The sequence below is a fragment of the Physella acuta genome, unplaced genomic scaffold, assembly GCF_028476545.2.
Source record: "Physella acuta isolate Inbredline_101_S28 unplaced genomic scaffold, ASM2847654v3 ptg000178l, whole genome shotgun sequence".
Classification (NCBI taxonomy): Eukaryota; Metazoa; Mollusca; class Gastropoda; family Physidae; genus Physella; species Physella acuta.
In genome coordinates, this window is record NW_026731697.1 from 1,141,882 (window position 1) to 1,169,739 (window position 27,858).

Sequence of the window (27,858 nt, forward strand, 5' to 3'; positions counted from 1 at the left end):
ATTCAAACCCAAACCTAACAAATATAGTGGATGGTGCACATATCCCAGGTCAGCCGTGCACGTGCAGGTGAGTACCTATTGGCCCAGTACCTGATTTATATTCACCTGAGTCGATGTAGAGACCCTGCTCCCTAAGATGTATATATCATTTCTTTGGAACCTTTTACATTCTGTAATATCATTTTTTTTTATTTTATATAATTAAATTCAAATTAATATTCAAGTGCCTACAAAATGTTGACTTCCTTTATTTTGTTACCAACATGTTGTATTTTGTCTTTTTGTTACCAATATATTGTATTTTGTCTTTACGTCAAGAATCTTGTTATGTGGGAAAACAACTAAAAGACAACTGAAACTTGTCCATTGAATAGATTAGCCTCTAGTTGACCAGAGTTGCATCTGGCTAGTATTTAGAACGTGGGTAAGTATAGACAGAGATTTGAATCCAGATACCGACCTTCTTCATCTTTTTCTCAATTTTAGTGTTGGAAGGGATCCCCTCCGACACAATTTAGTATACGTGTCAACTGGTTATGCGCCATTGAAGCCATTGACTCCGATTTCAGCCAGCTTTTTTTTTATTTGCTTCCATGGCCTATTTCCAACCAAGAACAAACTACAAGGGAGCAGTTGTTTGATTTTAGAGTTGTCTCTCCTAGAAGAGTTGCTGTCCCAGATAACGAGCCTCATCTGCCCGAGAGATCCTGACCAATTGGTACAAACCCTTCATTAATGATTGGCTATATTATATTATAAACGTACTTGACGAACAACAGAAGTATTAACACCTTCAGCTGTAATAATCACTTTTCTACACGGTGTTAATACTTCTGTTGTGGAAAACTCAAATCTAGACCATTTTTCTTAGAAGAAAAAAAAAAGAAAAAAAATAAGAGTAATACTAAATGGGCAAAGATTTTATACTGGCTTTAATTAAGAACTCTGTTATGGACAAGTACGCAAGGTAATGTGACAGCCTCTAGCTGGCTGCACCTTGTGACAACCTAGCTGGGTGCACCTTGTGACAACCTAGCTGGGTGCACCTTGTGACAACCTAGCTGGATGCACCTTGTGACAACCTAGCTGGATGCACCTTGTGACAACCTAGCTGGATGCACCTTGTGACAACCTAGCTGGATGCACCTTGTGACAACCAAGTTGGCTGCACCTTGTGACAACCTAGCTGGCTGCACCTTTGTATACAGGGACTGGTATAATAGTAGATCAAGCCACATTGAACAGTACTCCAAAGCTCCCATAGCAAAAGCAGAACGGAGAAGTCAAAGCACAAAGCTTTAAGCTGTGGGAAATAACTTTATGGGTTTACCCTGTACTCAGCTAAACCTATTTATAGAATCAAGTCTGTAGCTTGTGTGTATACATGACTTTTATAGACTAGTCTTTTTCTTATTGTACTTGATTTAGCCAGTGTAAATACTCTAGAGTTAATGGACACATTGTTGCAATGGCTAGAGTATGTTGGTTCCCGGGTCATACTAGGATCTTTTAATGGTTAACTATAACTTTGTGTGGCTATTTGTAACTTAGACTACCTAACTGTAACTTTGTGTGACTAACTGTAATTTGGTGTAACTAACTGTAACAGAGACAATTTTCACTAGATAAACAAGTTTACTATTGAGGTATAAGCAAAGATATATAAATATAAAATTACAGTGAATGTAGTTTTCTGCCGATGAAAGCAACAGTTCTGAAATATATCTTTCAGTGTGGTGTAGAAATGCTGCATCTAGTAGCAGATACAATGTGAACACAAGGTCCCTAGTTATGCGAATATGACATCTGATTATGTAACAAAAGACTATTCTAGTCCGTGTTTAAAGGAGGGTCTTCAGCTTGGTCTATCCCATAATCCTTCTTCACTTTGACCGTCTCCATGTACGTGTCGCACTCGTTTCTCGCGAACTTGAGGCACTTCTGCTGCACGCTTCCCATCTGCAACTCTTTCGTATTGGCGGCCACGATGAAGAACGGCTCTGACGTCACGGCCAGCTCAAACAGACGCGGGGTGGAAGAGATGGTGGAGCCGATGACTGTGTGCTCCTCCACCACACTACAGAACTCTAGCAACCCCGTGAACTGGCACTCCTGTACTGGCGGCTTACCGTGCATCATCTTCACTCTCAGCCCTTTCAGGCGCTGGGGATCGAACCCTGTCCATTTGTAGACGCGGCATGCGGGGTTCAACGCCCCGAGGGGTTTGTTGGGGTTGAGCTCCCCCAGATAGAAGACGCCCTTGTTGGTGATGGGGAAGAGGACGACCTTGCCTCTCTCGTCGTGGCAGCTGAGGCAGTGGACGTGTTTCTTCTTCTCGGACTTGCGCTTGTTGGTGTAGGTGATGTTGGACTGGAGGATCTCAATGGGCCGGTACAGCCCGGGTGAGAGGACTGTCTTCTGGTACAGGTTGTCCTGCAGGGGGGGGGGGGGGAGAGACAGGGGAGACAATAATTAATATTTTTAAAAAAATATTAACTTTAGCTAGTTTAAATAAATTCAGTGATTTTTAATTGTATAAAAAAACTCAACCCACAGCTAATATAGGGATAATTATTGGGTTGTTTTCTGTACTCCTCTATGCTGCAGAGTCATCGAAACTAAACAAGAAAGGAGAGAGCCGACTCAGAGGCTTTGAAAGAAGATCCCTCCAACGCATCCTCAGGATAAAGTGGGACGACAAAGTCCCGAACAAGGAAATATGGCGAAGGACAGGATTAAACGACATTGTCTCAGAAGTTCGAACGAGGAGATGGAGATGGCTGGGCCATGTCCTACGCATGAGCAAAAAAAGACTCCCCAACATGGCGCTGAAGTGGAACCCACCCGGAAAGAGAAATAGAGGAAGACCACTGGGAACATAGAGGAGGGAGATGGAAGAAGAAGTACAGGCTACTGGCAAAACCTGGCATGAACTAAAGTGGCTCGCCCAGGACAGGGTGGAATGGCGGAGATTTGTTGCTGCCCTATACTCCACAGGGAGTGATGAGGATTAAGTAAGTAAGTAAGTAATGGACATGTAACGCTAGGGGGAAGAGGAGGCAGGTTTGTTAGGTTGGGGGGGGGGGGAGAGATAGTTTAAGTAATGTCATTTAACATATATTTTGTGCTCAAAAATAAGAAAAAGATGTAAAACATGCTGATTGCTTTTACAAATTAGACTTATTGGGCGCTAGGGGAGTTTTATTGTCTGACGTCATTTCATCCTTGGTCGACCAATAGGGCTTGTGAGTCTACAGTCTCGAAATCTACTAGCTGCATAGTACGATAACGAGAAGTTGTGGCCTACTTACAAGCCCTATTACCCGTATAAAAGACAATGGATCATTATTTAGTATTTTAAAATGAAATAGTTTATCTTATATATGAATAAGTATTATGTCATGAAAAAAATTTGAACATTACGTGAAGAATTATTAGGTAACTAAAAAATACAACTTACAGCTAGTATGTGATTAAAGATTCGGTCATTAAACAAATGAAACTTACAGCTAATTGGCTGATACACAGGTACCCCTGACATTCTACCACACTGACAAATGACTTTGGCATGACATTCGAGAGGTCTGTCACAGCCACCAGGTAATGGTCCTTGCTGTCCAGTTCTTTGAAAAAACCTGTGGGTGGATTAGTGGATTAGTGGATAGGTGGTGGATTAGTGGATTGGTGGTGGATTAGTGGTGGATTAGTGGATTGCTGGATTCGTTACACACTGCGTTATTTAAGTTGTACATAGTATTAATAACGTTCTCAAACTAGCATATTCTAAAATTTAAAATATAGAAAGTACATTTTTATTTGTTTAGTTAGTAGAATCTAGCAACGGTGTATCTCTTCTTTATTTTCTTAAAGTGTATTTTTTTAACTAGTTTTGTGTTTCAGTGCTGTTTTTTTTTGTTGTCTTAAAGTTTTCCTATCTCAGTGTACGTGTGTCTCTGTCTCGGTGTCTTTCTCTGTTTCTACATGTGCGATAGATAGATGACACCCTGTTTGGTGCTGTAGTCATGGCAACAGGCTGCGCAATGAACACGTTGCCATGACAACGAGACCAAACATGTACTCGAACTGTTTAACAGACCATCTGTAACTAATACGCGACAAAAAGGACTGGAAGAGATTGGCATTGCGTTGGAAAAGGTTAGGGAGGGAGGGAGGGGAGTAACTTTAGAAATGTCTTTGAACCAAAATTAAAACATCGGTTGTTTTAAAAAAAAAAGTTTAAAAAACTATGTGTGCTAATTAGTGTAAAATTAATATCGCCAAATCAATATCGGCTTACAATTTAAATGGGTTAGTTTTTTAAACCTGATACGTTTTTAGGGTGAGGGGATTCATTTAACCTTTAATTTTCTTTCGATTTCGAAAATATTTATTAGGAGATGAAACTGAATAGTTAATTAAGGTTGGGTTAAAAAAAAATATTTAAAATTAAAAAATATATGTTGGCAAGAAGTTTGAAAATTGACCTGGAAACGTTTCCGAAAAAGTCACGTGGGGTCCAATCAAGTCGTAAATAAACCGGGTTGTGTCCCTTGTGGCAGTCCTAGCGCGTATATTTCTCGCGTGGAGTTTCTTCCCCTTGGTGTCTTTGTACAGTATCAGAGGTTGATTTAAGTCCACTGGTATTTCCTTTTCTTTAATTACATTCTCGCTACACAGCTGTAAGAGAGGATAGGTTAATTACACTTTATTACACACATGTAAGGAAGAGATTGTTAGCAAAGATTACATTTCATTACACATATGTAAAGATAATGATTCTGATGACACATAATCTAAGAGGGTGGTTGGTTAGAAGAGATTCCATTTAATTGCAAGTATGTAAGGGGGAGATCATTTAGCTAACATTACATTTTCTTATACAGCAGTAAGGGGCAGATTGGGAAGTCAAGATTACATTTCATTACACAGATACAAACTAAAGATAAATAGCCACACACTATGAATTATACAAAGCGGCTTTGTTTAATTAACTACTTTTTTCGAATTAAAAGGTATTGCTTTTACTTTAAGGTGTTTGAGTTGTCTTTGGTTAAAAGTTTAAGTTACATTTTTAATTATTTATTTATTTTGAGAGTACCGCCAATTGTTGCTTTGAGAATCTGAACGACAATATCATGTATAAGATCCACATGTATAACATACTTATTTGTGTTGGAGGCGTGGTCGAGTCGGCAAAGCTCACGGTTGTTAAAAATTCGAAAAAGTCTCTTCCAACACTAAAAATTAAGAACGAAGAAGAAGAAAAAAATCCACAATTCCAGCTGTTGCTATGACGACGGGATGACAACAACCCATGTAAAAGACCCACAATTCCCTGCCCACCACATGTTGTTGCTATGACGACGGGGTGACAACAACCCATATACACGACCCACTATTCCCTGCCCACCACCAGTTGTTGCTATGACTACGGGATGACAACAACCCACGTACACGACCCACAATTCCCTGCCCACCACATGTTGCTATGACGACGGGATGACAACAACCCATGTACAAGACCCACAATTCCCTGCCCACCACATGTTGCTATGACGACGGGATGACAACAACCCACGTACACGACCCACAATTCCCTGCCCACTGTGACGGTAAAACCGTTTAGGCCTAGCTCCATGTTTTTCTTACACCACCCTCTACCTGCTCTATTACTCCCCCCCCCTCTACAACTAAGTTGACGTACATTCTTATATTTCGTCCCCCTCACAGGCCCCTCTCTGATTGGCTAGATTGTCCACGTGACACACCGCCAATGTTTTAATGCATATAAGGGGATGCAACAAAGGATTCTCGCACTCTTCCAGGACTGAGCTCAGCTGGTGGTGTCGCACGCGGCGTTTGGGCCGTCGGCCCTACTCCTACGTGCATGGTTTTGTGTTATTTACTTCATTCATTCTATAATAACTGTATGGTTTGTAATACATATAAATAAGTATGATTCGTATGTTTAAGTTTTAAAAGTATAATAAATTAAATTGTACTATTGCAGTAACTTTGTGTTTTTAAGTAACTTATAGTTATTTGTATTTTACTACAGGCCGTAAACTGCGGGCATTGAGTTGACCCGTAGTCATCGGACCTGATATTGTATTTTATACACCGGCCGTAAACCCTTGCCAGAGTCAAGAGGTCATCGGACCAGGTTGTTATTACTTTAAGGCTGTAAACTGCGCACATTGAATTGTAGCGTAGGCATCAGACCTTCAGCTTGCCACTATTAAGTTCACTTATTATACTTATTAATATTACTGCATTAGCTGCTCAAACTTATTATTACTTTACCCTGTCCGTGACTTAGTGCACGTGACAGTTGAATACATACTGAAAATTACATTTAATTTTACTATATTCCCGGTAAAGAAGCGGCACAGACCCTCTTACCGGTTGAATACCAGCATTTTACTGATTATTACAATTAACACGGTAATAATATTACTACATTTATCTAATACCGTTAACATGGGGGCTCGTCAAACTAAATACTAGACACGAGTTAGCCACTCGTAATTGAATAAATCCTGCTGTTTCACATATCTATTTGAATTTTACTGCTATTGTTTACTTTGAATTTTTGGAAAAAATATTTCTGTGTGTTATTGCTACCTGCTCAAGAAGTATTCTGTACAACTGACGGCTGCACAAGAAGGGCAAGACCACTGGAATTGTAGCTAAGTGTCAAGTTTTAGATTTTGACTCTGACTTACTACATTGATTCCTTTAGTTTTAATTTTAAAACTGGTCTCCAATTCTTGTAGTTAACTTAGTAGTCTATTATTTGTAGAATAGGCCTACTTCTGTTAGTCTGTCGAATACTTTTCTTCTAGTTAGTTTATTGTTAGGCGTAACCCGGTACACGGCTTGAGCACACGCGTGTCACGTTACCAGTGTCAACGTCCTAGCCAGGCTGCATAATGAGTGGCTCCACTAGCATCCCCGCCCTTATCAGGTACGCCATTGACTATGGCTACGAAGGGGCGGCACTCAGTGCATTTGTTAGACAAAGATACATAGAGGACTTAGCGGACTTGCAGGAAGAAGACGGACGTAGAAGATTAGACGAGGAAGAAAGATTAAATGAGCCACAGTGGGAGGAAGAAATTAAATTACAAGCAATTAAAGTGGCTATCGAGATCAATTTCAATAATTTTGAAAGATCGGAATGGGATAGTATCAAATCAATCGAAAAACAAGAAGACGAAGTTTTAGAAAATACCAGCGTGTCAATAGCTGAAAGAATTATTATTTGGAAGGGACGTATAAATAGAAGGACCGAAACGGAATCACGCTTAAAGATGGCCGAGCAGGCAATGCTTGAGCAGCTGAAAAACATGACCATATTAGGACCTAAACCAACACCCGCTACTCCCTACACACCAACCCTGCCACAGGCAGAAGATAACACTCATGATGCTACACTGAGCCATAAAAGCGACTTCGTTAAAATTACTTCCCCTGCCCCGACTGAATCATCAATAAACACAGCACCGGATGCTCCAGTCGACCTTAATTACACAGCACGTCAAGAGCCCAGGAGACAAAACAACAAACCAACCACTGTCAACCTTATCGGCCCCATGGTTCTACCCACCATAGGTCTACATACTAAACCTCACCAGCCCCTCGCTAATGGAAAAAAATTCGCCGACAAGAGGAGGATCGCTCTCGGTCCTGAATTACCTGTCGCAGCTATACAAGGGGTAGATAATCAACAGAGCAAGTTACAATTATCACCCTTAGCACCAAAAACTGGTTCTCGCCCTTGCGGACCGAATCAGACTTATCGTCCCCAACTAACAGCACAGTCAATTACTGCGTACCTGGTTGTCATACTTCTAAAACAGAACTTAGCGTTAGTTAATTTCCTGAATACAATGTAAACTTATACTGAAAAAAATGTCATTATTCACTGTTGTCTTATTACACTTTACATCCACAACAAAATGTTTGTTTACTATGCCCTTTTATGGCATATCACAATGTTGTAATTGATGTTGTACTCGCCTATCATGGCAACTGTATACACATTTTTCATGTCAATGGCCTATGTTTCAATGTTATTCACTTTTCGTCTAAAGACAATGTACATTTACTTTTTTTGTTTAACCATACTTTGAAAGGCACATAAAAAGATATTGTTTTATTTCTGGTCCGCTAAAAATTGCGTTACCACGAAATTTTAGCGAGGAAAGGGGGTGTGACGGTAAAACCGTTTAGGCCTAGCTCCATGTTTTTCTTACACCACCCTCTACCTGCTCTATTACTCCCCCCCCCTCTACAACTAAGTTGACGTACATTCTTATATTTCGTCCCCCTCACAGGCCCCTCTCTGATTGGCTAGATTGTCCACGTGACACACCGCCAATGTTTTAATGCATATAAGGGGATGCAACAAAGGATTCTCGCACTCTTCCAGGACTGAGCTCAGCTGGTGGTGTCGCACGCGGCGTTTGGGCCGTCGGCCCTACTCCTACGTGCATGGTTTTGTGTTATTTACTTCATTCATTCTATAATAACTGTATGGTTTGTAATACATATAAATAAGTATGATTCGTATGTTTAAGTTTTAAAAGTATAATAAATTAAATTGTACTATTGCAGTAACTTTGTGTTTTTAAGTAACTTATAGTTATTTGTATTTTACTACAGGCCGTAAACTGCGGGCATTGAGTTGACCCGTAGTCATCGGACCTGATATTGTATTTTATACACCGGCCGTAAACCCTTGCCAGAGTCAAGAGGTCATCGGACCAGGTTGTTATTACTTTAAGGCTGTAAACTGCGCACATTGAATTGTAGCGTAGGCATCAGACCTTCAGCTTGCCACTATTAAGTTCACTTATTATACTTATTAATATTACTGCATTAGCTGCTCAAACTTATTATTACTTTACCCTGTCCGTGACTTAGTGCACGTGACAGTTGAATACATACTGAAAATTACATTTAATTTTACTATATTCCCGGTAAAGAAGCGGCACAGACCCTCTTACCGGTTGAATACCAGCATTTTACTGATTATTACAATTAACACGGTAATAATATTACTACATTTATCTAATACCGTTAACACCCACCACATGTTGCTATGACGACGGGATGACAACAACCCATGTACAAGACCCACAATTCCCTGCCCACCACATGTTGCTATGACGACGGGATGACAACAACCCACGTACACGACCCACAATTCCCTGCCCACCACATGTTGCTATGACGACGGGATGACAACAACCCATGTACACGACCCACAATTCCCTGCCCACCACATGTTGCTATGACGACGGGATGACAACAACCCACGTACAAGACCCACAATTCCCTGCCCACCGGCTGTTGTTGCTATAACGACGGGGATGACAACAACCCACGTACAAGACCCACAATTCCATGTCTACCAGCTGTTGTTGCTATGACGACGGGGATGACAACAACCCACGTACAAGACCCACACACTTCCCTGCCGTTTACCTTGACGATGATGGGCAGCGTCTCCTCCTGCAGGATCTCGCTCAGACTCTTGGGCTGGTCCCTCCAAACGTAGGTGACGTCACCGACGTCTGCCAGGGAAGACTTGTACAGATCCACGCCGTCTGACGAGGACGCGATCTCCGACTTGCTGTTGAAGTGGTGGCTCAACATGGCTGGCTATAGCTGGTTATAGCTGGCTGTGGTTGGCTGTGGTTGGCTATGGCTGGCTATGGTTGGCTATGGCTGTATTTTACTCTATCGCTGCATGTGTTTCTGACTTGACGTAGCAGGGTTTGCTTCGGATTTCCTCGGTACGCTGAAAAAATATTTAAAACAAAAAATAGATATACATCTTGGACATGCTTTTGAAATGTCTTATCCATAAAGGCATAACAGCTTGGGGGGGGGGGGGGGGGGGGAGGGGGTGGCATTCTGGCTTCGCGACGGTCAGATACATAAGGAACTGCAAGTGCAAGGGGGGGAGGTGGCATTTCGTAAAGAACGTGTCAGTTTTCTATCGTGTTTTTGTTTTATGAGGGGGGGGGGAGGGCAGCTAGAACTTTTTGATGTTGTTTTTGGGGAAAATGGATCTTTTTTATGTTAAAATTGTAAGCTAAGTTTTCTCTATACGCGATTAAGGAAAGTTGTACCTAGGATTTGAAAATTTGTTTGTTTTTCTCCAGAAAACGACATTTAAGTTACTTCTTGTATCATGGATGAGTGTAATATATATTTTTATCCAGTGGGTAGGTAAGATCCATAAAATATGTTGAATTGATCCGACCCCCCCCCCCCCCCCCCACACACACACACTAACACACGCACATACAACCTAGTCGTATTTCAAAAATAATTTACTTTTGTTAAATATAAGAATATTATTTAAAAAAACACGCCTAGCGCCCCCACCCTTTTATTTGTGTACATGCAGACTTGATGAATCACCCCCCCCCCCTCTCCCCACATTTTGTGAAGACGCCCCCGGTAAGAAATGCCACCCCACTAAACAAACGACCACTGTTGTGGCATGTGAGTAGTATATTAGGTCCCTTTTGGAGCGAATTTGGGATGCGCAAAGGTTATATAGCAAAATACTCGGGAGGAGGATGCGCGGGATGTACAACGACATATAGTAAAATACTCGGATCGGGATGCGCAAAGACATATAGTAAAATACTACGCCAGCTGCCGCAGGGTGGGTGAGCAGGATGTACAATGAGATATAGTAAAATACTACGCCAACTAGGGTTGGCGGAGGTGGTGGGGAAGTAGGTCACCACCGGTGACCTTGTGACGTAATCATTGACCTTGTGACGTAATCAGTCACATTGTGACGTAATCAGCGATATTATGACGTAATTATTGACCTTGTGACGTAATCATTGACCTAGTTACGTAATTTTAATGCATTTTTTAATGAGTTTTAATGAGTTTTTTTAAATTTTTAATTAATTTTTTATTCAAGAGTTACGTAATTTGATTATTTGTTTACTTTTTAATTAATTTTTATTGACTAGTTACGTAATGTGATTTTAATTACTTTGTTTATATTGTGTAATTTTTTATTGACCTAGTGACGTAATTGGATTTTAATGAGTTTGAATTTAATGTTGTAATTTTAATTAATTTTTATTAACGAGTTACGTAATTTGATTATTTGTTTGATTTTAAATTGTTTACTTTGTTTGTTTACTTGTTGTTTAATTTGTTGGTTTGTTTGAACGTATGTATGTTTTAAATAAAAGACTAACACTATCATGTACTAGAACAGTCTTTGTATACCAGCCTTTAACCAGACATGTAACATCTGTTACGTATCGAGCCACCCGTGAACTTTCCAGGCGCTGGGTGGTTTTTAATGGGTATTATATCGATCGCAGCCGCTGGCCCAGATGATTAATGGCTTTTTTCCCCGCTCGGTTGACGGGTTATGGTAATTAACGCCGTACATTAAGTGTCTCTCCGCGAAACCCGCGTTAAGTGTGGGAACACCTGTTACCACGTTAATCGATTTTACCGAACGCTTTGTTAGCTCCGCGAAGTACTTAGGTCATTATGCAACAGCTGCTGTGCAACAGCTGGGGGTGTAATTAGGTCGATCAGCCGGACATTACCTTGTTGGTTTTCTAGTACGCGTATGCTACACGTATACACACACACACACACACACACAATCACAGAAACTCACTTTCTTACTTTTATATTAAAAGACAAGTATGTGTTATTGTTTTGTTACTTGTCCCTGTAAATTATGTAACTCGGTATCCTATATAAGATTTTTGACTGGAAGGTAAATCAACCATTTAAAACGATGGATCCGAGATGGAAACATCCGTTTACCGCTCTGATCGCTGGGCCAACTGGGAGTGGTAAAACAGTATTTGTCAAAACCTTTTTATCCCAGGTGTCAGAGATGATGGATCCGGCACCCGAGGAAATTTATTACTGTTACGCGGAGTGGCAACCTTTGTTTGATACCATAAAGAACGTTCAGTTTGTGGAAGGTCTTCCTGACTTAGAAAATGGATCAATGGGGGATGGAAAACGTCGACGTCTAGTCGTCATCGATGATTTGATGGCGGAAACAGATGAGCGAATTACAAAATTGTTTACGAAAGGGAGTCACCATCGTAATATTAGTGTCATGTATATTGTCCAAAACCTATTCGGGAAAAATAAAGAACAAAGAACCATCAGTCTCAATTCGCATTACATAGTGTTGTTCAAGAACCCTAGAGACGGTTCACAAATTACAAATTTGGCAAAACAAATGTATCCCGGTCGCGTTTCGTATGTCCAGGAAAGTTTTAAGGACGCAACATCGGCCCCTCATGGTTATTTGTTGATCGACCTTCGACAGGAAACACCGGATAATCTGAGATTACGCAGTAGTATCTTTTCTTACGAGCAGCAAGTCGTTTACGTCCCGAAATAAAAGCAACCATGTCTGAGTCGGTAAAACAACAAGGTGAGATGTTAAGGTTTTTGGCTCGGGCCAAAGCACCCGCCGTGAAAGCCGTTGTCGAAAATGCTACCCCACAACTCGTAAAAACGTTATGCGAGTGCTGTCACAATGTCTTAAAAGGCAACGTTCCCCTCACGCCCGGTCAGAAGAGACGTTTGCGTCGTCACAAAGTGAACTTGAGACAACTTACCAAAAAGTCATTGACCGTCAAAAGACGAAAGCAAATTTTGCAGACCGGTGGTTTCCTAGGTGCTTTACTCGGACCAGTTCTCGGTGTGCTTAAAGGTGTCTTGGGATTTTAAAGATGGCCAGGAAAATGCTTTTAATGGATCCTCGAATATTAGAGTCTATGCAACAAAAAGCATATGTACCACCCGATACACTCAACGATAGTCTACGCCTTTTGGATATGCAAATGGAACATATCTTAAATAGGGAAGATTTGTCACCACACGACAAAGTGAGACAATATCAAAAAACACTACAGCTCTACACGACGCGACTTAGCGATTATAGAAACAAGTCCCTAGGATTAGTCGATGTGAAACCATCCACCGTGAATACCCCAACGACTGAGGTTGAAAAATCACAAGAAAACATAACCGAACCTAAAAAAGAAACGATAGACATAACAGAATCTGAAACTAAAACGAAATCCGGCTCGCCTGACTCTGATATTCACCCCTCGAAGAAAACGAAGACACACGTAGAAAAAACACCACCATCGAAACGTACCAGAAGTAAGAAAACTAAAACAAGCACTACCAAATGGGACGCGTGGGAAAAAACCAAACACTAAAAAGACATTACTATGATCCTAGCAGACCAGGTGCCTACGGCGGTGTGTTTAAGCACCCTGAAATTGGAACTAAGAAAATTAAAGAATGGTTAAGTCATCAGGATACCTACACGTTACATAAACCTCTTCGGCGACGCTTTCAGAGGCGCGCCACCATCACAGGTGGGATAAATCACCAGTTTCAAGCGGATCTTATAGATATGCGCATGTTACGAAAGTACAATGGTGGTGCTTCTTACCTAGTGACCTGCATCGATGTGTTTAGCAAATTCGCCTGGGCGATTCCGATAAAGAAAAAAACGGGTAAGGCTCTAGCGGAGGCCGTACGTAAAATATTTACTACTAGAAAACCTATAAATTTTCAAACAGACAAAGGTAGTGAATTTGTCAACAAGACATTTTTAAAATTTCTTAAAGATGAAGGCGTTCATTTCTTTACCACTGAGAATGAAGATATTAAGGCGGCTATAGTTGAGAGATTCAATCGAACATTAAAAGAAAAAATGTGGCGGTACTTTACAAAAACAAATCGTCTTCGTTACATTGATGTCGTAGACGACTTGATCACCAACTATAACCACTCGTACCATAGGAGTATTCGTATGGCCCCTGTGAATGTTAATTTGTCTAATCAAGAAAGGGTCTGGAATACTTTATACGAACATGGGGACATTACTTATCGAAAAGTATTTAACGAAGGTGATCGTGTACGGATCGGCCAAAGCCGAAACACGTTTAAAAAGGGTTATACCCCGTCGTGGACGGAAGAACTGTTTACGGTGAGCCGCGTGAACGCGACAACGCCTGTAACATACGTCTTGAAAGATGATTCAGGTGAAGAAGTGAAAGGTTCGTTTTACAAAGAGGAGCTTCAGAAAGTGGGGGACAAAAAAGTGTACCGCGTCGAACAAATTATACAAGAAAGAAAGGGTGTCGGTGGTAAAGAGTATTTAGTCAAGTGGTTCGGTTATAACCCTTCATTCAACAGTTGGATTTCAGCTAGAGACATTTCGAAATATAAAGACTAAGGATGGAGGAAACGGTAAAAAGCCTAAGTCTGGATGACCCCGTGTTGGAAGAAACGCTCAGACCGTTCGGTGGGATCGAGGTGAGACCCAGATCCACCACGTCTTCTATCGGTTCGACCATTTCGAGTTGGTTCGGTAGACTAAGGACACGACCGGAAATCGTTTTCATCTCTCAAATGTTGGTTATATTTGTCGTCATTGCTTTTTCACTATTTAATCTGACGCGTGGAACGGTCGACGACAAAGAGGGAAAACTCTGGGTCGTGTTGTTATCCAGCTGTCTCGGATATATTTTACCTAACCCAACCATTGCAAGGACCAAAATTTTACAATGAGTTTTTATGTGACCCTGCCTAGCAATACATCACCGAATGTTTTTCCAGACAACGAGGCTGGGCATTTTTTCGTTAAATTACCACAGACTATCGATGTGAGTTTACACTACGAAGTTGGTCTGGTCGAGATTCAAATGCCGAACGCGTTTTGTATGCTTAGAGAACATCAAATTTGGCTCCAGTATCATTCCAGTACAGAAGGTGAAGACGTTAACCTTTTCATATATGGAGTACGACAGACCAAAAATAATTACATAGACCCGCTTGTTAACGCTATTAAAAAACTAATAAAAAGAGATATTGATGAACAAAAAGTGGAAGTTATAATTTCAAACTGTAACAAGGGATTTAAGAAAGTTGTCGTAAAAGTAATTGCGGCTGGAATAGAAAGTACCATCCGTGACAGGTTGACAGGCTATTTACATATTCCTGGTAGAGTTAGGGAGAAACATCTCCCTGAAGACGAAGTAAAAACGGTATTCGTCTATTGTGACCTCGTAAAAACGAGACCGGTTGGTGATGTCATGGTCCCTTTGCTTCGAACCGTACCGATCGTTGAGAAGAACCCAAGTTCCGTTTTTCGTATTTACGACAAACCACACTACATCCCCCTGAACCGCTTTTCATTCGACACTGTGGAAATACTTTTATGCGATGACTTGGGACAAACGCTCTCATTCACAAGTGGAACGTCGGTGTTGACACTCCATTTTAGAACACGTAAACATTTCGATCTCGAATAACTCACACCATGGTGAAACACACACTTTTACATCGAAACCCTAAATTGTACGAGGATTTTTACTGTAACCAGTACGGTGATGGTTTACCCGTTTTTATCGGTGGACGAAATCAGAGAGGACACGGTATTGGTAGTTTCTTTAGTGGTCTAGGTCGAATGGTCCTCCCTTGGATAAAGACGGGAGGTAAGGCTTTACTCAGAGAAGGTGTTAGTACCGGGTTGCAAGTTGCAAACGACGCATTAGCGGGAAGAGACGTTGGAGAATCGTTTAAAGAACACGCCAAGGAAGCCGGACATCGTTTATTGCAAGGCGCCGTTGATCACCTAGGACAAAACCAATCAGGAAGCGGGTTGAGAAGAAAGCGGGGGTTCTCGAGACCACCGGGTGAACCCTTCGAACAACAGATAAAACTAACACGCAGACCAAACCACAAACATTCGAAGACGTGTGTTAAGAAGAAGCATCCCAAATATTCAGATATATTTGCTTAACCATGGCTCTTATTCACCCGAGTTCATGTGAGTGCTTACATTCTGGATTGGATTTATTTAGTACACCCCCGACACAAACTGCCGTCGAGGAGGGTCAATTTGTTGAAATACATCCCCTGGCGTCCTTGGCACAAGGTGCACCTATAGAATTTGCCATTTCTGGTAACAGTGAAGACTATCTCGATTTGTTTAATACTTATTTACACGTGCGCGCTAAAGTAACCTTAGCGAATGGTGATTCAATACCAGCGGACGTTGATGTCGCACCCGTCAATTATTTTTTGCACAGTTTATTTTCACAAGTGGATATTTCTCTAAACGATACGCTAATTACTGCTAGTGAGAACACCTATCCGTATCGCGCCTATCTGGAAGCTACGTTAAATCACGGGGAAGAGGCCAAGAATGGGTCTCTATCGGCCGCTCTTTATGCGAGGGACTTAGCCTGTTATTTCGATGAATTCAAAGATGACAATAATGAAGGGTATAGGATTCGCCGCACCACCGCTGCTGAAAGTCATGAGATCGATATGATGGGACGTATACACTCTGACATTTTCGCTCAAGATCGGTATATGCTGAATGGTGTTGACATTAAAATTAAACTTACACCCGCAAAAGACAGTTTCACTCTCTTGACAGCAGAACCAAACAAGGGATATAAAGCGGTTATAACGTACGCAACATTGGTGGTTAGAAAAGCCAGACTTAACCCCGCCATTTCTATCGCACACGAAAAGGCTTTAACGACAACAAATGCAAAATACCCTTTTAAACGCGTTGTAATAAAAACCTTTGCTATACCGAAAGGTATGTTAAGTCACAACCAAGACAATTTGTATATGAGTCAAACACCGACCCGTTTAGTGATCGGTCTAGTCGCCTCTACCGCCTTTAATGGAAGTTACACGAAAAACCCCTTCAATTTTCAACATTTTCACTTGACGTATTTAAATGTAAGCGTTGATGGTCGCTCGTTATCGGGAAAACCACTGGTCATGGACTTTGATAAGAAACAAGCCATTAGAGCGTTTTTCAATAGTAACCTCGCTCTTGGTATGGTTGGAAAAGATGCTGGTAATGGGATAGATTATAAAAACTTTAAGAACGGGTATACCCTGTTTGCTTTTGATTTAAGCCCTAGTCTTTTGGATGGTGAACAATTTGAATTGGCTAAATCCGGACCTGTTTCTATTGAACTTAAATTTTCACAAGTTACAGCTGACCCGATTCAAGTTATTGTGTATGCTGAACTTGATTCGGTGTTAGAAATTTCGAAAACGAGGCAAGTGCTGACAGATTACACCGCCTAACTTGGCCTATAAAAGAAAATGAACACAAGAGAACTACAAAGTATACTGGCCGCGGACTTATTTGTGCAACGCACAACTCTCTTTGCCGTTTTAGCGTGCGATCAGTTACCCGCGCGTCTCGATAGAACGAAGCAAGCGGCATTCATTATCAATCTAGATTCGTCCTCGGAGGCAGGGAGTCATTGGGTTGGTCTATTTTTCAACGGACTATCGCAATTTACTTATTTCGATAGTTTTGGCTTACCACCTCGGGAGCCGGCCATTTTGTCTTTTATAAAAAATAACTCAAACAGACCACTCGTTTACAATTCAAGAGTGTTACAAGATATTCTAACCAACAGTTGTGGGCTATATGCAGCCTATTTTGTTTTGAAGAAAGCTCGAGGTGCAAATTTAAAAGTTATATTACAACCCTTTTCGGCGTCAGCGAGTCGTCAATATATTAACGATCGTATTATAACACGTTTAACACTTCAAATTATTGGAACTAATTATAAAAGATTATTTCAAGATGTCTAATGAAGATTGGATACTTGTGGCCAGGAGTAACAATAAAGTGACGGAAATACGAACGATGAATCACACCGGATTTAAATTGGCGATTGTTAGCCAATTCATGAACAAAAACACTTTAAATCTTAGAGAGCTTATAGATGGGACCGATCTTAATTTTCCTACAAATTCTGGTGTTTGTATGAGTCGCGTCTGCTTTGAGCGCCTGATAAGTTTACAGGATGAAATTTTAAAAGCCTTTGATGAATTGGAAAAACGTTAATAAACAAATAAAATATAAGAAGACTTTTGTTCTAATTTTAGTGTGTGATTGTGTGAATGTATATACGTGTAGCATACGCGTACTAGAAAACCAACAAGGTAATGTCCGGCTGATCGACCTAATTACACCCCCAGCTGTTGCACAGCAGCTGTTGCATAATGACCTAAGTACTTCGCGGAGCTAACAAAGCGTTCGGTAAAATCGATTAACGTGGTAACAGGTGTTCCCACACTTAACGCGGGTTTCGCGGAGAGACACTTAATGTACGGCGTTAATTACCATAACCCGTCAACCGAGCGGGGAAAAAAGCCATTAATCATCTGGGCCAGCGGCTGCGATCGATATAATACCCATTAAAAACCACCCAGCGCCTGGAAAGTTCACGGGTGGCTCGATACGTAACAGATGTTACATGTCTGGTTAAAGGCTGGTATACAAAGACTGTTCTAGTACATGATAGTGTTAGTCTTTTATTTAAAACATACATACGTTCAAACAAACCAACAAATTAAACAACAAGTAAACAAACAAAGTAAACAATTTAAAATCAAACAAATAATCAAATTACGTAACTCGTTAATAAAAATTAATTAAAATTACAACATTAAATTCAAACTCATTAAAATCCAATTACGCCACTAGGTCAATAAAAAATTACACAATATAAACAAAGTAATTAAAATCACATTACGTAACTAGTCAATAAAAATTAATTAAAAAGTAAACAAATAATCAAATTACGTAACTCTTGAATAAAAAATTAATTAAAAATTTAAAAAAACTCATTAAAACTCATTAAAAAATGCATTAAAATTACGTAACTAGGTCAATGATTACGTCACAAGGTCAATAATTACGTCATAATATCGCTGATTACGTCACAATGTGACTGATTACGTCACAAGGTCAATGATTACGTCACAAGGTCACCGGTGGTGACCTACTTCCCCACCACCTCCGCCAACCCTAGTTGGCGTAGTATTTTACTATATCTCATTGTACATCCTGCTCACCCACCCTGCGGCAGCTGGCGTAGTATTTTACTATATGTCTTTGCGCATCCCGATCCGAGTATTTTACTATATGTCGTTGTACATCCCGCGCATCCTCCTCCCGAGTATTTTGCTATATAACCTTTGCGCATCCCAAATTCGCTCCAAAAGGGACCTAATATACTACTCATGTGTGAATCAGGCCGCAGTGATTCATTCAATCCACAGAGGAATGTTTTCACCAGCCGCCAGCAGTAGAAAAACAGTAGCCCTCTTGTCTTAGCTGTACTGTGTGCCCTTTTTAGCTTGTCGTGTTGGATGTCACTATGTCAGTTGGCAGCAGCGTGCTGTCATGACAGAAATGACAGATTAATTAACCGGCACGACGACCAGACATTAATTATCAGGGCTTCTCAATTTATTTTTTACACATGTATTTTTCTAATTCGTGTTTTTTTCTTTACTGTACCGATGCAACTTGAAAAAAGGTGTAAAACTTATTTATATAGTTAGCCTTCCACATAAAACAGCAACTGACTGCTGGATATTTACTTAGAATAAATCAAAATACAATATTGAAGGCAACACACAAATGTGCAGACAGATGATGTAAGTGAATGATGTCTATAGGACAAAGCACGCAGAAATGTGAAGATTGATAATGATGATTTGATACCACAACACCAAAAATGGTGTTTTTTAAGGGGCCACGCTTTTTTTTACGATTTTTACCTCTCCCCTCATTCCGTTCGTCACACATCGTCACAAAAAGCCAGACCACCCCCCTAAAATGACAACCCCACTCAAAATCGCATTGAATTTTTCTTAAAACGTCGATATATATTTTTCCAAAATCTTGTCTCAACTCTGTCAACATAGAGTATTTTAATCGTTTACTATTAAAATTTATTAACAGTTTTCTAAAACGCGAAATAACAGCTAAAATTCGTTTTCTAAAATTGCTTTCTTATAATACAAAAGTGCGACGTCCCACCACCTGAACCCCTGCCCCCACCTCCCCATCATTACACATCGTCACAAAATTACGGACCCCCTCCCCCCCCCCCTACGAGTGTGACGTCATTTATGGACAACCCCTAAGCTTGAAATCACAACTACCAGAACAACAAAAACCAATTTGAAATCACAACCATCACTACAACAACAACCAATTTGAAATCACAACCATCACTACAACAACAACCAATTTGAAATCACAACTACCAGAAAAACAACAACCAATTTGAAATCACAACGATCACTACAACAACAACCAACGTGAAATCACAACCATGGATCATGGATTAAGACAGACAGACTAACGACAGACAGACAGAAGCAGGTAAACAAAAGCTTGTAAAAACTGGGTATAGGCCTATTCATCAAGCTTGCGCTGTAAATACTAGCAAAGTAAACACTTGTTTGTCAACCGAACTGAAACTTGAAGACCTCACGTAAACACTTAGAAGGACTCTTAGAAAACCCGATTGAAATACTTGGGCTAAAAATAGCGACAAGGAAATGTCGGCTTAATGTTGCAACTTCAATATTAAACTTCTAACAGTCAAACTGTATCAATTATACTTTGGTCCAATACTATCAACATTTGTCAACTTAAATTTTGTACTATGATATCGATATTTATCAACTTAAATTTGGTCCTATGACATCGATATTTATCAACTTAAATTTGGTCCTATGACATCGATATTTATCAACTAAAATTTGGTCCTATGACATCGATATTTATCAACTTAAATTTGGTCCTATACTATCAACATTTGTCAACTTAAGTTTGGTCCTATGGTAGGCCTACAACATTTATCAACGACTTTGGCCCTCTCCTATCAACATTATTTTATCAACCTGCCATTAGCTTTATCAACCTGCTATCAGTATCAAGGCGATATCAACACAACAGCGACGTGTGCCAGTGACTGTGTTCGTATCGAAACTATTTACAACAGCAGATTAAGTTACCTGATAAACTGGTTGGTGGGATTAACGACAGCCGGGATATGCAGGACTCAGCACAGCTGCAGAAAACAGCTGTAAACAGCCGTGCACGAAACAGCAAACACGGCTGTAGAAAGCAGAAGTCATAACAGCTGTAGTCAACTCCCAGCAAACACAGTTTTAAAACAATCAACTACAACAACAGATGCACACAGAAAACATCCCGGCTGTTCACATATCACGGCTGTAGACAGCATATAATATGCCTGTGAATGCATTATTGTGTCTATATACAGAAAATATCAAGGCTGTAAATAACCACGGCTATACACAATATATAGCACGGTGCACACATAAATATATCACGGCTGTATATAGCACATGTCACGGATGTACACACGATTATCACGGCTGTGAAAAGCAATTATAACCGCTGTACAATCATGGCAGCTGTATAATTATCACAGCTGCACAATTATTACGGCTACACAATCATCACGGCCGCACAATCATCACAGCTACACAATTATCAGGGCTCTACAATAATCACGGCTGCACAATTAACACGGTTGCACACATATGCGTCGCCCTTAATGAACTATTACGCTAAAACAAAATTGTCTAACACAATAAAATTAATATTTCATACTTAGCAGACGATAACACATCAATAAATCACGTCTAGTTTACCAACAGGCTAGAATCAGCGCGTCTATATTCCCCCACTCTAGCAGCCTTCACATTTACACTGAACCGTTCTGTCGTCTGCCCGCCGTAGTACACACGTATTAGATTCACGCTGTTAGCTTGAGCGGTTCTAAAGTTTGACCACAGGGTGCTCTCAAGGTACCGCCAACTGAGGTTCTCAAGTTTGGCAGTAGGGTACATTCAAGTTACTACCAACTATGATTCTAAAGTTTGGTTAAAGGGTATATTCAAGGTACCACCAACTGAGGTTCTAAATTTTGGCTTCATGGTACATTCAAGGTACCACCAACTGAGGTTCTAATGTTTGGCTATAGGGTACATTCAATGTACCACCAACTGAAGATCTTGTATTTGTAGCTATGTGATAAACTTAATGCGTGTTACGATTATTCTAGTACACAGTAAACTGTGATTTGTGTTGATTTGTGTGTACACAGATAGATAGCCTAGCTATATCGTGTCATCACAGCAGATTGTAGCCTCTGGGCAACCTTTAAAGCATTCTAACCGAACATAAAGTCCAACTTCACTACACTCCTGCGATATAAATGAACATATACGCCATTTTCTAACTGCGAATATTTGCATTATACTGAGGATTTTTGAGCTTATTTTTTGAGGGACAAAATAATTCATATGAGCTAGCCTCATGTAGTTCATGAATTAATTTATTCCTATAAAATTGTAATTCAATTTTTAATTTTGTTATTAGTATTAATTTTTATAATGCTAATTACAATAATTATTTCAGATTTATAATTTTATTCATCTTGATTAATAATCTTGTTTAGTTGAATGAAGCAGTTGGTTGATATTATTTCGGAGAATTTAACCCCAGTAGCAGGAAAAATCACCTCCATTGTGCCAGATAAAAATGAGGCCAATTGTACCCAACCGAGATATCGCAAAATCTGGCATTTATTTAGGGCGTTGGCTGGAAATAAAAATTGTAACCGTTGGAACTAGTTTCAGCATGCACACCAAGTTTTTCTGTGCTGTTCTATAATTACGTAACATGTCTGCTGTGTAATTTGACACGTTGTGAGGAAGAGGGGGGGGAGGGAGGGCTCGCTCGTTTTTTAAACCGTCACAACACTTCTCAGGCAAAACATAAACTTCCTGATCAATCAAATCAAAATTGAGTTGCGTCCAGAAAAATTTTCCCCCCTTTTCTAAGCAACCAAGGTATGCAAAGATCAAAATAGCTTCTCTGGGCTCACTTTTTTTTTCTATTAAATTTTTAAAAGACTAAATGTTATATTTTAAGATGTCTATTTTTAAACTTGTCCGACATTGCTACTAATGTAGGGGGTGAGTTGTCTTGTAGAAATCTTGTACAAATCAATACGAAGCATTTAAAAGTCGTGCGAATTGCTCAGACTTGGAGGCAGTTTCCTTTCAGATGTGTATGTATGCTGTACAACGATTTAGTATGTCTGGTTCTTGTTCAGCGACATACTTTTTATATACAAATTTCATTTATTGATGCATCAGGTTTTTTTCATTTGAAATTGTGTTTGAACACTTTCTTGACTTGTTTTGATAATTTAATAATTATAATTAAAACGTATAAAATCATCCAATCAATTACTGGGGGTTTTGTTTGGTAGTGTTGCTACACATACACAGGAAATCAATAGGCTACTTACTGAAAATAACAACTCCATACGATATGTTTATATTTTTTAAAAATAAAAGAGTTCATTTCATAACATTTTGTCCTACCTATACAAGCCCTCTTCCTCCGACTCTTTGCCTCCTCTGGTGAAGTGTGAGTCTCAATCACTTTCTTAAAACTTGGTGTCTCAAACATATGTTTTATGCCACCTACATCTGTATTTATAAAATAGGCCTTTTTACTGTTAGCGTATCGAGGCAGTGTGGTAGGAAGGTAGAGCGTACGGCTGCTAACCTAAATGTCTCGTGTTCAAATCCCGTACTTGAGTCGTTAGAGATAAAGACTGCTGGTTATAGTCCGGATCACACAGTGAATGTAACTCACACAACTGTCCTTGTTCAGTAGCATATTCTGTTTTATTTGATTTTTTCTGTATATTTTATTTATCTTTTTACTCTAACATTTCTGTTTTGCCTCAGCTTATATTATATATACACCCTCTAATTTGAAGGTCTTCCCCCCCCCCCCATTCCTTCCCCGCATGATGTAGGATGAGCAACCGACCCCCTACCCCAACATAAAACAAATGTTGGAAGTCTGTCACTTCCGTTGTACTCAGACTCCTAGGGACTCATGTTGCAACGTCATGCAACACCCCCCCTCCCTTTCACTCCACATACACACACACACCGACATAAAACAAGTGAAGTTTGAGCACCCGCCATTAGAGAATAAGTACCCCAGTGAAGTTGAGCACTCCCCCCCCCCCCTCCAACCCCTCACCAGTAAAAAATAAGTACCCTTTCCCCCAAAATTCAGAGAACTAACTTCCCCAGTGAAGTTGAGCACTCCACCCCCCTCCCTCCAATGTCTGAGCACACTTGTGTTAGAAGCCTCCAGTTTCCGTCCCCCACCCCCCCCCCCCCCACCCCACTCTCCACTTCCTCCACTTGTTCAACTGTTGCGCATAGATCCAGTGTAAGAAATACTTTAGCCTAGTTATTTCTGTACACTTGCAGTATTTTAATTATGGGGTTGAATAAATGTAGAACAAATTACAAAAATAGCAGTGTTTATATGTTGGGAGTTTGGGGTTCGGTGGGACTGTCTATGTGTTTCAGTTCTAGTATTAGTCACCTGGTAAAACCTTGTTAAATTGGTCTATATTTGAAGATGAGACAGCTCGGTTTGTCTAGACCAGAGGCGTAGCAAGGGGGGCGGGGGCGGAGTGGTACATATGTCCCAGGGCGCCGACCTTAAGGGGCGCCAAAATGGGTGCAAATTTAAAGTTTGAGGGGGGATGCAAATCGAAAGTTTGAGGGGGTGCAAATTAAAAATTGAAAGGTTACTTCCAAGGGGGGCGCCAAATTGAAAGTTTGTCCCCGGGTGCCGGGAAGGGTTACTACGCTTCTGGTCTAGACTAGACAGTTCTGCCTATGACTAGACAAGACAGCCATGTATATGACTAGACAAGACAGCTCTACCTATGACTAGACAAGACAGCTCTACCTATGACTAGACAAGACAGCTCTACCTATGACTAGACAAGACAGCTCTACCTATGACTAGACAAGACAGCCATGTATATGACTAGACAAGACAGTTCTGCCTATGACTAGACAAGACAGCTCTACCTATGACTAGACAAGACAGCTCTACCTATGACTAGACAAGACAGCTCTACCTATGACTAGACAAGACAGCTCTACCTATGACTAGACAAGACAGCTCTACCTATGACTAGACAAGACAGCTCTACCTATGACTAGACAAGACAGCTCTACCTATGACTAGACAAGACAGCTCTACCTATGACTAGACAAGACAACTCTACCTCTGACTAGACAAGACAGCCATGCTTGCCTTTAAAGACCAGCTAACCTGTCTGCTGACTCAATCGAGTTTGTTATTCATTAAGTAGAGTGTAGGCTGGAGTTCTGTGCCCTTGTTTTCTGGTATTACCCCCCTGCATAGGAAAGGCCCGTAACACCCACTAGAGTAGCGGCCCCTGAAGCACGAAGTTTTGGAGTGAATGGAAAACAAATTTTAATAGTGCTGAACACAATAGCGTTAAAAAAATAATAATGTATAGGCCTGCTAAAAATAAGTGTTATTGCGTTGCTGTGTGAAGTATCAGTTAATTTACTAGGCCTACTACTTAAATATTATGTTTGAGAAAATTAAAACAGTAAGATTTGGTGTTGAGAACATTTAGGGATATTATTGAAATGAAGCTTTATTTTTTTAACAGCAGGCCTACAGCATGACTTAGAAATTGGGCGACGTTCAAAATACCCTTTAAAAACTTCTTTTTTTTTTTTTTTTTAATTAAAACTTCTTACATTATAGTTCAGTGCGCAGTGAACATTGAAGAAAAAAAGCAGAATAAATTTGTAAGGAACGTATTTTCTTACCTAAAATGTGTCTTGTTTACGATTAATCCAGTGAAAAAAACATTAAATAAATGCAGGGATTTAAAGAATATAAATTGTACAAAACGTAGCCTCTACGCCCACAAGAAACTCCGGTATTCACAAACTAAAACAACTAGATCACTGTCTAGTGACGCATAGACAATGTTCAACTCACTGCAACAGGTTATGTCCCCTTACACAGGGCTAAGCGTTAGTTCCCTTGTTCCGACTGGCGGGTGTTTTGACTAGTACTTTTTAAAACGTTTTTCTTAACTCAGCTTCGCGTTTGTTTGTTTGTTTGGATGTTTGTTGTTAAAATTGACATCGAAAATTAGCCCACTTCTGATTGCTCTAGAGACCTGAAATTTGGCATGCATGCTACTTTCGCCTAACAATTTCAGATGCAATCATAAAAACTAGCAATTAGTGACCGTAATTAGCTTAATTTAATTACGCCCCAAGGACCATAAAATTGAGGACATGATTTCTAAAGATACCGACAAGACTGGAGGCCTATCGACACAGTTACTTCGGCCCCAATCGATGTGAGCGCGCTGGCCGTGATCGTATAGTGGTTAGTACTTCGCGTTGTGGCCGCGACAACCCAGGTTCAAATCCTGGTCGCTCAAGATTTTTAGTCCGTGTATTTATAAACACTTTTTTAAAAACCACGTTTTTCATGTGTAGCAACGGACTAAAAAGGAGAAAATAAAATACTTAAAAAAACTTTTTAAAAAACCACGTTTTTTATGTGTAGCAACGGACTAAAAAGGAGAACGGACACGGTAACATATTGTTAACGGTGACACGGTTGGTACGCTGGGCATGCTAAAATACACATAAACACGTTTTTCCTTAACTCAGCTTCGCGTTTATTTGTTTGTTTATGGGAGATTTGATCACGTGATTCGTGAGTAGATCTCCACGCCAGCAACGTAAATTACACCCTTTCTCTGTTTAAAGCGTATCGGTCGCTCAAAATTTTTTTAGTCCGTGTATTTAAAAACACTTAGTCAAGTCATACTTAATCAAGTGATTAGATAAAGTAGAAAATAAACTATATAAAAAACTTTTTAAAAACCACGTTTTTCATGAGTAGCAACGGACTAAAAAGGAGAAAATAAAATACTTAAAAAAAGCTTTTTAAAAAACCACGTTTTTCTTGTGGACTAAAAAGTAGAAAATAACTATTTACATACATTTGATGACAAAAAACGTGGGTCGGGCAGATGGGTCGGGAAATTTGATGGTGAACGTACCCACGTTTTTTGTCATCAAATGTATGTAAATAGTTATTTTCTACTTTTTAGTCCACAAGAAAAACGTGGTTTTTTAAAAAGCTTTTTTTAAGTATTTTATACTTTAATGCCTGGACTACACACAGGGCGACGCCCAAGTATTTTACCGGGACTGTTTTAGGCCTACCTGTCCTGTGTGGCAGTGACGTCAGATTACAGGTGTACAAAAGGTGTTTACTGTTCCAGGATGAGTCAGTAAGACAGATTAGTCTAGACTGGATTCACGGCGGTTAAGTTTGTTTTTTAAAGTGCATACTAGCATTGGGGAGGGGGGAGGGGGGAGAAGATGGGTGGGTCAGGTGCCCCCATGTGAGGGCCAGGGGCCTCTAAGTGGGTCTGGGACCCCTGGATGTGTCAGGTGCCCTGGGTGAGTGAGGTACCCCCAGAGCCGGCGTTAGGGGGTGGCGAACGGGGCGGTCGCCATAGGCCCCGCGCTTGAAGGGGCCCCGCGCTTCAGCAATGTCATTGTTATCTGAATTAGTCTGTAAACTTAAAAAAAATTGTTGCTGAATTCAATTGGGAAAAACTAAATGGTCGAATGCCGACGTTGTTGATTGTTATAACTGAGGCCACGGTTGATGTTGGTGAGTCCCACCTGAACTGGGACAGGCCGTAATTCGATACAAAAATAGTGTCACACCTACCCTTTGTGTAGGGTACGGTACGGTCGCCTGGCATTTGACCTGAGCTGACTGGAGATGGCGGTCGAGAATTAGCCCACGACGTAAAGAGATACCCTATTGTCCACGGACCAATGAAGACGTCCTTTTAGTGAGCAGACGGGATGTCTATAGTAGACAGTTAGTGACCTGATGAACTCTAGTCCTGACTTTCTTGTTGTAGATGTCGAATATGTACAGTGTTTCTTCCAGACTTTTTTCTCCGGGGGGGGGGGGGGGAAGGCACTAGAAATTTTCGAGGGAGGGGGAGC

General features: G+C 40.4%; 1 protein-coding gene across 2 annotated transcripts; it reads right to left on the minus strand.

Annotated features, from left to right (window-relative positions):
• Nucleotides 1-1,490: 1,490 nt before the first annotated feature.
• Nucleotides 1,491-25,877, minus strand: LOC131936417 (uncharacterized). 2 transcript variants are annotated; one of them, XM_059293391.1, is made up of 5 exons: nucleotides 25,630-25,877; nucleotides 9,493-9,808; nucleotides 4,485-4,677; nucleotides 3,508-3,635; nucleotides 1,491-2,433 (listed from the first exon to the last, which is right to left on the minus strand). In XM_059293391.1, exons 2-5 carry the CDS (start codon nucleotides 9,661-9,663, stop codon nucleotides 1,831-1,833), a joined length of 1,095 nt encoding a protein of 364 aa, XP_059149374.1. In that variant the 5' UTR covers nucleotides 9,664-9,808; nucleotides 25,630-25,877; the 3' UTR covers nucleotides 1,491-1,830. The 2 variants fall into 2 exon arrangements, with proteins under 2 accessions (XP_059149374.1, XP_059149373.1); XM_059293390.1 differs by lacking the exon at nucleotides 25,630-25,877 and adding an exon at nucleotides 21,539-21,657.
• Nucleotides 25,878-27,858: the final 1,981 nt, after the last annotated feature.